General features: G+C 52.6%; 1 protein-coding gene across 4 annotated transcripts; it reads left to right on the forward strand.

Moving 5' to 3' along the window:
- The first annotated feature begins 725 nt into the window (after window positions 1–725).
- On the forward strand, window positions 726–11,793 carry Cnksr1 (connector enhancer of kinase suppressor of Ras 1). Of its 4 annotated transcripts, none has more exons than XM_027399624.2 (21): window positions 726–1,082; window positions 3,324–3,481; window positions 3,606–3,787; window positions 4,483–4,567; window positions 4,987–5,028; window positions 5,105–5,209; window positions 5,826–5,888; window positions 6,007–6,069; window positions 6,333–6,434; window positions 6,516–6,577; window positions 6,829–6,902; window positions 7,042–7,148; window positions 7,227–7,257; window positions 7,790–7,962; window positions 9,344–9,417; window positions 9,572–9,643; window positions 10,122–10,195; window positions 10,340–10,401; window positions 10,496–10,580; window positions 10,663–10,844; window positions 11,175–11,793. In XM_027399624.2, the coding sequence occupies exons 1-21, from the start codon at window positions 1,031–1,033 to the stop codon at window positions 11,442–11,444; spliced, it is 2,118 nt and encodes a 705-aa protein (XP_027255425.1). In that variant the 5' UTR covers window positions 726–1,030; the 3' UTR covers window positions 11,445–11,793. The 4 variants fall into 4 exon arrangements, with proteins under 4 accessions (XP_027255425.1, XP_027255427.1, XP_027255428.1 ...); XM_027399625.2 differs by having other exon boundaries at window positions 728–1,082; window positions 5,841–5,888; XM_027399626.2 differs by lacking the exon at window positions 6,007–6,069.
- The last annotated feature ends 850 nt before the right edge of the window (window positions 11,794–12,643 follow it).

Here is a 12,643-nt window from a genome sequence, read left to right on the forward strand (position 1 = left end):
GCCTTGAAAAAGAAAACAAGAAATTGTAGCAAGAATAAGAAATGCATTCAGAAGACAGCTAATGTGTCTGCCAGTGTCTCTCCAGGGGAATGATTGGTATGTTTCCTCTTCATTGGTAATCAATAAAGGCTCTTTGTGCCCTAAAATAATAACTGAATTAATGAGAAGTTTTACTTTGAGAAAGGGTCTTTAATTCTCAACAGACTGTCAAAGGATGCAAAATAAGGAGGCAGAGAGTCCCATGCTGAAGGTTTTTATTTACTTAGTTTCTGCTGTTTCATTTTTGTGTTTTTGAAAGGGGCTCACCCTGTAGCCCAGGTCATCCTTCAACTTGGAGCCATTCACACTGCCTCAGCCTCCAGAGTCCTGAGATTACAAGCAGAATCACCATGACCCCCTGTTCTAAACATTTAAAGCCATTTGCTCGGATACTCACAGATGTCCCATGAATCAAGGACAGTTGTGCCCTAGAAGTGAGCACCAGGTCAGCTGCCTGTGCAACAACTCCAGACGGCAATAACATATCACGGGGACCCCGGGGTGGAGGACTAGCGATGCGCTGTTGTGCACCAACCATACACCAGGTTCACTTGTGTAGGTGCTGAGAAGTCAGAATCCCAGGCTGAGATTAAGGGGCCAGTTTTTTGTTTTGTTGTTTTAGACAAAGCCTCCTTACACAGCCAGCCCTGTCTAGCCTGGAACTCAGCTGTGTAGACTCGGCTAACGTCAAATTCACAGGGATCCTCCTGGTGAAGCCAGTTTTGGACTGCATCTCATGCCATTTCCGGACTGTCCGAGTCACACCCCCGTGGCGTCAGCCCTGGAGCTAGCTGCCAAAGTCCTAGGATGCTAAAGGGGCAGGGCAGGCGGAAGACAGACGGTGGGCCAATGGCAGTCGCCGTCCCTCACCTGGGTGGCCACGTGGGCCCAGGTATGCGGCGGCCCCGCCCTGGCCCAGCCCGGCGGGCTCGGGGCTGGATCTGGGAGCGGAAATTCCTGCAGGGGCCGGACACTGCGGGCGGAGCTCAGCATGGAGCCCGTGGAGGCCTGGACCCCAGCGAAGGTGGCAGCTTGGCTGAGAGGTTGGTGAGCCGGGGGCAGAGGTGGACTTGAAGGGAAGAGTGTGGTGTCCCTTTGGCAGAAAGTAAGGAGGGAGAAAGGAGAAAGAACCTGCCGCCGAGTCTATTAGTCAACAGGTATTTATAGAGCGTCTGCTGTCTGCCATGTACCAGTGACCAGGGTCCTCCGAATAGGCACCGCGTTGACGGAGACAGGCCAGGAGCCGTCAGAGGCACTAAGACGCAAGAAGGGGTCTTTCTGTATGTGTGTGTTCAAGCGCCCGCCAGGGCGGCGACAGGCAGGTGCAGTACTAAACTAAAGACAGGGTGGCCCTTGTGGCCCACGCCCCCTTTATCTCCGTCATCTTCCCTGTGCCCCAGGGCCCTGTGAGCTGTTTATTAAGCCCATTTTTCGAAAGTACAAACATGCACACAGCCAGGAAGTGATTTGTTCAGTCTTGGAACTGGTCAGGCCCTGGTGTCCTTTTCCCCTCTCCTCAGCCTGAGATTGACAGTGAGAGAAGCAGAACCCGCCGCCGTTCTCAAGGGGTGAAGATCACTCCCCAGGCGACCAAGAGATACAAACACAGGCAGACTCAGAGAAATGAAGGCCATTGTGGCTGCAGCGGCCAGTGGGGAGGCCAGCCATTGCTCTCATGGGCAGTTGGAGCTTGCTGGAGGCCTTTTCAGTGTGAGCAGCCCAGTAGAACTGCAATCACACTCCCAGACCGGGGCCCCAGCCAGCACTAATACTCACCAGGTCTGTGACCACAGGTCTCAGCTTCTCTACTCATGAACTAGACAAAAACGTGACCATGGTTGTGACTGGCAATGTGTAGCTCAATTTTAGTGTGTTCGGGGAGAGAGGGAGTCAACCCAACACATTCAACATGGGAAGGAAGTGGTCCAAATAACCCTGGCTTATTGAGCTCTTAGTCAGGACTCTTAATGCTACAGGAGGAATGAGGAACACCTAATGACTACACACATTCCCCAGTGAGTCGGGCCTGGTGGGATGGGAGGCTTTCTTCCAAAGCATGAGCAAGCCACTGTCTCTCCCTCTTTTGGTTTTTGCAGTTGTGTATCAGGGATGATGTGTAGCCCCCAACTTCTAGGAATGCCATTGTGGGTAAAGTTCATTTTATTTTTCTGTTTTTGAGACAGGGTTTATTTCTCTGTGTAGCTCCAGCTCTCTTGAAACTCACTCTGTAGACCAGGCTGACCTTGAACTCTGGGATCCCCCTGTCTCTGCATCCAAGTACTGGCATTAAAGACTTGTGCCGCCACACTTGACTGTGGGTAAAGTTCTTAAAGCATTGCCTCACATAAAGTACGGTCACAGTAGACAGCCTGGCAACAATGTGATAGCTGTTACTTCCTGACTATGAACCAAGTGTTTGGCACACATGAATTAATTTTCTAAAACACATGATTAGAAGGCAGGTGCTTTCGATGTCCCCATTTTATTTATTTTTAAATTTTTATTTACTTTATGAGTGTTTTGCCTGCATGTTTGTATGAGCTACCATGTGGGTGCTAGGAACTGAACCAGGGTCCTCTGTAAGAACAGTAAGTGCTCTTAACCAATGAGCTATCTCTCCTGGGTTTTTCTTTTCTTTTTGTTTTTTTGGGTTTTTTTTTTTTTTTTTTTTTTTTTTTTTTTTTTTTTTTTTTTTGAGACAGGGTTTCTCTGTGGAACAGCCTTGGCGGTCCTGGAACCAGCTCTGTAAACCAAGCTAGCCTTGAACTCACAGAGATCCACCTCCCTCTGCCTCTTGGGAGTGCTGGGACTAAAGTCGTGTGCCACCACTGCCCTGCTCCATCTCTCCTGTTTTATAAGTGAAGAAATTTAAGCACAGAACTAGTAAATATCTTAAGTGTTAGGTCCTGCTCGGGTCCCCCTGACTCCAGGTGGTTGGGCTATGAGTCCTAGGAAAACAAGCTTAGGCCCTCTGCAAGAGCAGTGTGTGTTGTTCTTAGCCACTGAAGCAACTCGCTAGCCTCTTTTTTTTGTTTTTTTGATAACTGGATTGCAAGGTATTCGAGCACGAATTTGGTGGATGGCAATGTCAGTAGGCTGGATACACTTGCCAGAGTCGCTGCTGTGTATGGTTCTCCACTCAGTAGCATCAGCTGCAAGACAGGCAGAATCCAGCCAGGTCTCGGGGTTGTCATTGGGGACAGGTGGGAGGGGGAGGGCTCTGATATAATGAAGACTCAGAACGGTAATGACACCTGTTTCCCGACGCTGACCCCTTGCTCCAGGCCTTGATGATTCACTGCAGGACTACCCCTTCGAAGACTGGGAGCTGCCTGGAAAGTACCTGCTGCAGCTCTGTCCCCAGAGCCTCGAGGCTCTGACTGTGTGGCCTTTGGGCCACCAGGAGCTCATTTTAGAAGGGGTGGAACAGCTCCGGGCCCTGGTGAGTAAGCACTGGCCACATGGCCATAGCATCTGCCACACTGGTTGTAGCACCCACCAGTCTAGGGGTTTGCCCGTGTGGGCTGGCTGTTGAGGGGGCAATAATATGCCCGTTCTTGATGCAGGGCTCCAAGCTACAGACAGAGAATCTGCAGAGCCTGGCTCAGGGGCTGCTGGAAAGGACCCAGGCGTTCCAAAGCTTGGTCCATGGCCGTCTGGGAGACTGTGCTGAGACTCCTGCCGATGTCCTTGCTGCTGCTGTAGAGCTGGTGCGGGAGGCCCATGCCCTCCTCTCCTGGCTCAACAGGTACCAGGGATGGGGTAACAAAGTGACTCTTCTTATCCCTGGTCTCCTCCAGGGCCTGGGAGAGAATAACTGTCCTTGACTCTTGATATGTCAGAGCAAATCAAAGAGTCTGTCTGTGCAGGGACACTGGGCCACCTTGCTTCCCACCCCACCATGGGGCTTGTCATCTCAATGGTTTTATCAACGGTTGAGTTTATGTTTGCTTGTTTGACATTTATGTGTGCATGTGTGTGTATATATATGGGGCAGGGGCACAGGAGTGTATGCAAAGGTCAGTGCATCCCTTGTAAGAATCAGTTCTGGCCTTCCACCATGTGAGTCCTGGGTGTTGAACGCAGGCACCTTTACCACTGATGGGCAGTCTCCCTGGTCCCTCACAGCTATTGGATGGAGAACTTGCCCTTCACTGGTACTTGTCTGTCCTACGTGTCTTGCCTCAAATGTCACCTCCTCAGGGATGCCTTGCCTGTGAATCACACTTACAGCTCATTTGTAATACTGAGAACAGTTGAAGTTAAATCATTAATAATATAACTGTCTGCTTAATGGCTGTCTCCCTGATGCCTACAACCGGGCCTGGCACACACAGGACAAGAAAGTCCTGTGCTGAGCTGAACCACCAAGTTAGGGGTTGTCTCCGATTCTCAGGTGAGGAATTGTATCCAACACAGTGTCTTAATTGTCCTTCCTGCCAGGTACCTCTTCTCCCACTTAAATGACTTCTCTGCCTGCCAAGAGATTGGCGTGTTGTGCGGGGAGCTGGGCCAGGTCTTGCAGGAGGTAGGAGGACAAGGGCCAGGTCATTCCAGGCCCCAGAGCTTTTTATAACCGGTGAATCAGACCAAGATTGGGTGTGAGAGCTGGGGGAGGGGAGAGCAAGACTAGGAGAAGCCGTGCCTCTGGGTATGGGGTAACAGGCAATGGGGTGGGTCGTGGGATGTCCCTGGCAGCAGCTCAGGTGACGTTTGGGAAGGGTGGTGGGAGAGTACATGTGTAGTAATTGTTGAGTCAGGTATCACGTCAGAGGAATGAAACCTTGGAGTTGAAACACTGAGACCATTACAGTTCTGGCAAGGAGACCCGTGTAGAGAAAGCAAGTGAGGAATATCAAAGGCCCTTCTCATACCCACCCTGTGTCCTCAGGAGAAAGCGGCCCCCAGCCCTTTCTAAAGGGGGAACCCTATGCTCTCTGCTTTCAGGACTGCCCAGAGGCTGAGAAGGAAAGCAACACTCTGAGGATTGTGAGTCTCGCGGCTGGGTAGGGAGGCGCAGGGTATGGACTCCAACTCAGCTGGATAACCTGCCCTCCTCCCCCAGTGCAGCCACGTGGCCGGGATCTGTCACAACATCCTGAGCTGCTGTCCAGAGGAGCTGCTGCAGCAGAGGGCTGTGCTGGAGCAGGTGCAGCTGGATGACCCTTCAGTGAGTGTGGACCGCTCGTCTCTTCCTGCAGACCCCTGGCAGCCTCGGCTGGCCCTGACACATGGTCCAGGAGCCCAGCATCTTGTATTGCTAAGTCTGTTGTGTACAGATGTTTAATTGGAGACCCAGAGGAGCTACCTGGAGTCTCACCATTGCTGGGCACCTTTCCCAATCCAAAAGGGGCTATTTAGTGTGGCCCAGGTGACATTCCTGCTCTGACGGGGTTCTAGGGCATCTTAATAGAGAGGGAGGGAACACTTAGACTTAAAACTTGACCAGTTAAGAAAACCAGAATTGCTCACCCTGCTCCCCAATCCATGTCATCCCCTGTTCTCCCTTCAGGCAAGTTCTGAGACCTCAGAAATCAGCAACATAGCTTCCCTATGGGTGGCAGCCTGTGTGTGTGAGTGTGTGATTGTGTGTGTGAGTGTGTGTGTGTGTGTGTGTGTGTGTGTGTGTGTGTGTGTGCATGCATGGGCGCTCGCGTGGTGGCAACAAGCCCAAAGTTACATAGCTAGGACAATGCCATTTTGAGGCTCTGAGTACCTTGGAGTCCTGGTGCCCAGTGTGAGGTTTTGCCCACTGGCTCCACTCAACTCCGTTTTACTTGACTTAGCTCCTATCTCTACAGAGTCTAGAAATCCATACTATCAACAACTGCCTGCACTTCGTGTCTCAGGTAAAAATCCCACCACACCCACAATCCCTGTCTACCCTGAAGGCCTTTTCACCTGCCAGCCATTCCAGCTTCAGGCCTCAGGAAAGCCTCATTCTCTGGGCCCCATTCCTCACACTAGGCTCCCCCCAGCTCCCAGATCCTGCCAGGAGATGAAATCATCCAGATCAATGAGCAGGTGGTGGTGAGTGAGGGAGAAGGGGCAAGGTGGAGGTGAGGTGTGCTGAGGAGGCTTGGGGAGGCTTTGCCCCTTGTGAAGACCAGGGCTGTGGGAGCTGCCTGTCATGACATGAGCCAACACAGAAAGATTGGATCTCATGGGTGGGATCTCATTTGGGTGCTAGCCTGACCTCTACAGGCCTCAGTTAAAGGTGCTCCGGAGGCTCCCCCAAGGCAAGAGTCGCTGGGCAGCTTAAGAACCTCCCACTCAATGTCCCTGTCTCTCAGGTGGGCTGGCCCCACAAGAACGTGGTGAGGGAGCTTCTGAGAGAGCCAGCAAGGATCAGCCTAGTGATGAAGAAGACTCCAGTGCCTGAGAGCCCCTCACAGGTACCTGCCCCACCCTTCCACACCTGCTTCCACACTCCTGTGTGGTCAGCTCTGTGACTTCGTTTCTGATTGTTTCTGCAGATGCCCCTGGACTCCCCTCACCCGCAAAGCCAGTCACTCCCTCTGACCCCAGTGTCTCCCAGGTAACAAGCTCTGTCTACTGGGTGTGTGTTTTTGTTGTTTTGGTTTTTGAGACAAGGTGTCTCATGTAACAGTTGTGGCTGTCCTGAAACTCGCTCTGTAGACCAGCCTGGCGCCTCAAACTCACAGGGATCCACCTGCCTCTGCCTCCCAAGTGCTGGAGTTAAAGGTGTGAGCCACCAAGCCGAGCTTCTGGGTATGTCTTGAATTGGTGACTACAGGGCTCATCTCATGTTCCCTTGTTCTCCCATAGGGTTCCATCCGAAGGTCTGTTTGCCTTCGACTTGTCTGCAGGTGGAAGTCCTGGACCTAGCCCTGCCTGGACAGGTAGTTTCACAGCCCCAGCAGGTGGCACATGCTCTGCACAAGGCATCTGAGTGTCCGACCAACTCTCCATGCTGACATTCCTACCCGAAGGCCTGGGCCTAAGCTCATGGATTTGCCCTCTCTCCTTCCTGTATGACAGACTCTACCTCCCTTGACGCTAAGTCCCTGCCCACTGCCCCTGAAGCCCCAAGCACACTTCCAGAAAAAACAGCAGAGCCTCCAGAGACTTCAGGACACCCTGACAAGGTAAACTCAAGGTCTCGGCAAGGAGGGGCATGGGCTCTGGATCTAGAACCTTCTCTAAGCTCTTCATGGTCTTTTCAGAGTCCCATCCTTGGTCAGAAGAAATCAAAAGGTATGAGTGCCCTGTGCTTCCTACACAACAGCCTTTTCTGGACCCACGGACCCTTGTCTTTGTAGAGGCCTCTTGCTAGCTCTGAGTCTGTGAGAGAGAGCACCCTGTGAGTCTGTGAGAGAGAGCACCCTGTGAGTCTGTGAGAGAGCACCCTGTGACTTTCAGTTTCACCTCGTGTGTGTGTGTGTGTGTGTGTGTGTGTGTGTGTGTGTGTGAGGAGAGAGAGAGAGAGAGAGAGAGAGAGAGAGAGAGAGAGACAGACTGTGTGTGTGTGTGTGAGTCTGTGTGTGTGTGTGTGTGTGAGAGAGAGAGAGACAGAGACAGAGACAGAGACAGAGAGAGAGAGAGACCCAGAGCTGTGTACTCTACCACTAAGCTATATGCCCAGCTTTTCTGAGGACATTGGTGACGTTGGGAGCCCAGAGTATGAGCTCAGGCTGTTCTACTGGGGCTCCCGTGAGGGAGGGCGAGGAGTCTTAGGAAGGACACTTGCTGGCCCCACATCATGTCATGTTCTGCTGTGTTGGGGCAGGTGTGGCCACGAGGTTGAGCCGTCGGCGGGTGTCCTGCCGGGAGCTGGGCCTGCCAGACTGTGATGGATGGCTTCTACTACGCAAGGTACCCAGTGGCTTTATGGGCCCACGCTGGCGCCGCTGCTGGTTTGTGCTCAAGGGACACACCCTCTACTGGTACCACCAACCCCAGGTGAGACCCCATGAACACTTGCGTAGCTAACACATAACCTAAGGCCACCATTCTTATCTCTGTTTTACACAGGGGAGCCCCATACTTTCCTAGGCCCTAGTATTCCCATTTGTAAGGTGGGGGTGGCTCTTGGTAGAGAAATCAGCTCATACATGTGTTAAAAGAAAGTTGTAGGGGCTGGGCGTTGGTGTCTCACACCTTTAATCCCAGTGCTTGGGAGGCAGAGGCAGGCGGATCTCTGTGAGTTCGAGGCCAGCCTGCTCTCCAGAGCAAGTGCCAGGATAGGCTCCAAAGCTACACAAAGAAACCCTGTCTCGAAAAACAAAAAAAAAAAAAAAAAAAAAAAAAGGTTGTGGGGAACAAGAAAGCTGGCTCAGCAGTTGGAACACTGACTGCTCTTGCAGGGGCCTGGGGTTTAGTGTCCAGCACTCACATAGTAGCTCACAACTGTCCGTAACTCCAGTTCTAGGGGATCCAATGCCCTCTTCTGACGTTTGTGGATGCCAGGCACACATGTGGTGCATAGACATGCATCAGTCTGGGCTACTTAGCAAGTTTCAGGCCAGCCCAAACAACAGAGTGAGACTCATGTCTCAGAAAAAAAGGGCCAGTAGGTAAAGGTGCATGTCACCAAGTCTAATGACTTGCGTGTAATACCCATAATCCATATGGTCTGGCAAGTTGTCCTCTGATCTCCATGTGTCTTAGGGAATGTGTGGGCAGGCATGCACATACACGTACACAATAAATATATGAATACAAAACATTTAAGTGTAGGGAAAATCATTTTTGCCCTCCCTACCTCTCCTCTCTTCTGCTATTCTATCCATCCTAGTGATGGCCACTCAATCACTTATTCTCGCAGTAGACATCCAGGTGCCCACTGGACCCAGCTCTTAGCCAGAGCCCTGGGGACACTGGGAAGATTTGGATAGTAACTTAGAGGCCCATGGGAGAAAGGGCTGAATACATCATTTAAGACAATGGGCCATGTGCTAGCATGAAGGGAATCCCAGGTGATGTGTGGGAGCCTGATCTAGAGTTGTATGATCTAGTCCAAGGAGTCTAGAAGCTTCTTTGGAAAAGCCGTATTTGGATGTTTGTCAGGTGAAAGGGAAAAGAAAAACCAGGAAGGGAAAAGGCTTTGGGACACAAAGCAGCTCTTGGGAGAGGGCCTGTCTGAGCAGGCTCCTCCCCTTTGGCTGTTTTTCTGGATACCTTTGCTCTCCTCTCCCTGCTCAGAGGTGTGCTTTGGCCATACCTCCTGCCCTGAGCTCCAGAAACCCAGAGAGGTAACTAGGGAGCTGACTGAGCCTTGAGGACTTGGCTCCCATGCTGCCCTGGGGCCCTGTGCTGACCCTCGTGCTGTGATTTCCCCCAGGATGAAAAGGCCGAAGGGCTCATCAACCTCTCCAACTACAGCCTGGAGAGTGGACATGACCAGAAGAAAAAATAGTTAAGTCTTGGAATGGGACAGGATGGGGAGAAAAGGGGAGAGGAAGGGCGGGGCAGGGTGGACATGTGGCAGGAGGTGGGGATTGTAGCCTCTCTCCGAGTTCTGGATGGGCATGCCCAGAGGAGGCTGTGACTTCTTTCTGCTTGCCGGCAGTGTGTTCCAGCTGACCCATGACGTGTACAAGCCCTTCGTCTTTGCTGCTGAGACCCTGTCTGATCTGAGCATGTGAGTGCCACTCCCTCTTCCCTGCTCCCATGTAGTCCCCAGCCTCCACTTGCTTAAGTGCTGGGCTCAGGGGACTCAAACCCCAGCCCTGGGAAAGCCTCAGTCTCACCATCTGCAGAATGAGCAAAGGAGAATTCCTACCTCAGTTGCTCTTGAGGGTCAGATCTGTGGATCTGTGACATGGTGGCTCACCCCTCTAATTCCAGCACTTAGGAAGACAGCAAGGGTGAGGCCAGCCTGGGCTACATTGGGAGTTTCAGGCCAACCAGAGCAATATAGTAGGACACTGTCTCAAGAAAATGGGAAGGAGAGCAGAGGCTGTGGCTCAGTGTGGAGCACTTCCTTACACTCAGGCTCCAGCACCATACAAAAAAGTTCAGGGGAAAAAGAAGGTGATGATGTAGGTAAAGGGTGACAAACTGAGGGATAAGTGGGCTGTAGTGAAGAGAAGCCTCACGACCCACATGCTCCTCTACAGGTGGGTACGTCATCTCATTACCTGCATTTCCAAGTACCAGACTCCAGGCCGGGCCCCCTCTGCCAGAAAGGAAGGTGAGTGTGTCACAGAGTAGAAGAAGGGGCCCAGCCATCACTGAGTTCCTGCCTTTCCCAGGCTGGGTGCTGGAACTTAGATCCTCTGGCCCACTTCCTGGCCTCTCCAGAGCCACTCAGTGGTTCTCCAACTCCTCACCCTAGATTGCTACAGTGAGACGGAAGCCGAAGACCCTGACGAGGAAGCTGGGTCCCGCTCAGCTTCAGTGAGTAGAGTCACTTCGGATAAGGAGGTAGGGGCTGGATAGCAGGATGTGGGGGGCTGCGGCTAATCCTCTCTCTCCTTCTGCTTTGACACAGCCTGGTCCAGCTCCAACTTGGAGTGACACATCACCCGTGGCTTCACCCTTGCAGAGTCCAAGGACATCTTTTGGCTCTTCAGCAGGTGCTACCCTGGGAGCAGAGCACTGGGCTGCAGAGGTGGCCTGATTATGTTCTGTGTTCTCATTGGCTTCCTACTCCCACAGACAGCAGTGACAGGGCACTGGAAGGAATGGTTCAGGGGCTGAGGCAGGGGGGTGTGTCCCTCCTGGGGCAGCCACAGCCCCTGACCCATGAGCAGTGGCGGAGCTCTTTCATGCGTCGAAACCGTGACCCTCATCTCAATGAGCGAGTACACCGCGTGCGGGCACTGCAGAGCACACTCAAGGTGAGCTGGGAGCACCAGGCATGGGAAGGATGAGGCTCTGGGCTTCAGGTCCTGGTGTCTGGCTCCCAGCTCTACTGTGAGCTCCAGACTGTAGACTGAAGGCTCTAGCCCTAGCTTTCTGATTCTGAGGCCCAGTTCTGGTCTCCATACTCCATTGGAGGCTCAACTGTGTCTTGAGTCAAGTTCTAGAATGTTCTGTGTGCAGAGACCAGATAGTCACCCGACTCTTGGACCAGGGTATCCTGGTGCTGGGCACAGGACTTTAAGAGTTAGTTCTGGGTTCTGTCTCCTTGGGTAACCATAGAGCTGTGCTCCCTACTCTCACCTCAGGCAAAGTTGCAGGAACTGCAGGCCCTGGATGAAGTGCTGGGTGACCCTGAGCTCACGGGAGCAAAGTTCCGCCAGTGGAAGGAACAGAACCAGGAGCTGTACTCAGAGGGCCTGAGTACCTGGGGAGGGATGCGGGCCCAGAACAGCTCCCCAGCCCCAACCTCTGACTCCAGTGGTCAGTCTCCACAGCCCCTGCCTTCTGACCCTGAGGGGCCCTCCCAGCTTGTCCCATTGGCCCCAGAGAACATCCTCCAACCTCCTGACCTCTGACCCTGGCTAGTACCTGGTTCCTGACCTCTGACCCTAAGGGCTACTTCATCCCCAGCCTCTGACATGTCTAAGACAGCATGCCCATGGGGTCTGTGTGAGTCTGGAAGTGCGTGTTCTTGGCTTTATCGCCAAACTGCCCCCCCATCCCGTCCTGGGCTTCCACAGTTTCTGCTCACGTCCACTGGCGTGGAGGGAAAGCAGCCCTCCTCCTCTGATGTAGAAATCCCCTAACATATCCTCAGTCTGGGACATCCCTGTCTCCCTGGGTCCTTCAAAACAGTTTCCCAGACCAGGTCTACCTGGATATTTATTTTACATGAGGAAATAAAGTTGATTTCTCCAAAATCAACCTATGTGTCTTTACTTTAGAATTCGGAATCTGTACACACCACACACACACCACACACACACACCACACCACACACACACACACCACCCCACACACCACACACACACACATACACCACACACACACCACATACACCACACACCACACACACACACACACACATACACCACACACACACACACACATACACCACACACACACCATACACATACACACACCACACACATACACATACCACACACACACATACCACACACATACACCACACACACCATACACACATACCACACACACCACACACACACACCACACCGCACACACACACACACCACACGTCATACACACACACACACCGCACCACACACCACACACACACCACACATCACCACACACACACCACACATCACCACACACATACACCACACACACCACACGCCATATACACCACACACACACACACACACACACACACACACACACACACTGTGCACACATCACCACACACACACACACACACACCAAACACCATACACACACACCAAACACACACATACACACACACCACACACGGGTGAAGAACTGTCATGCTAGAGTGAACACTGTCACAGGCACCCTGTGTAGTTCATCACCCTGAGGAATACACTCAGGACTCCTATGCCAGGATGCTGGGCTCTGTGGTCATGCATCCTTCTGCCAGTCTCTCCTTAGTCCCGGGAGGTCAGACCTGCTCCCCTGTCCTAGCCCCAAGGTGGGACACTCACTTAGTAAATGAGAAAATTTACCTTCCTGGAAGGGTCGGGTGGGCAGCTGTGGGATAGGCAGCTGAAGGTGAGGGGTCCTGGGCATGTCT

The sequence above is a fragment of the Cricetulus griseus genome, chromosome 2 (genome assembly GCF_003668045.3).
Source record: "Cricetulus griseus strain 17A/GY chromosome 2, alternate assembly CriGri-PICRH-1.0, whole genome shotgun sequence".
Taxonomy (NCBI): Eukaryota; Metazoa; Chordata; class Mammalia; order Rodentia; family Cricetidae; genus Cricetulus; species Cricetulus griseus.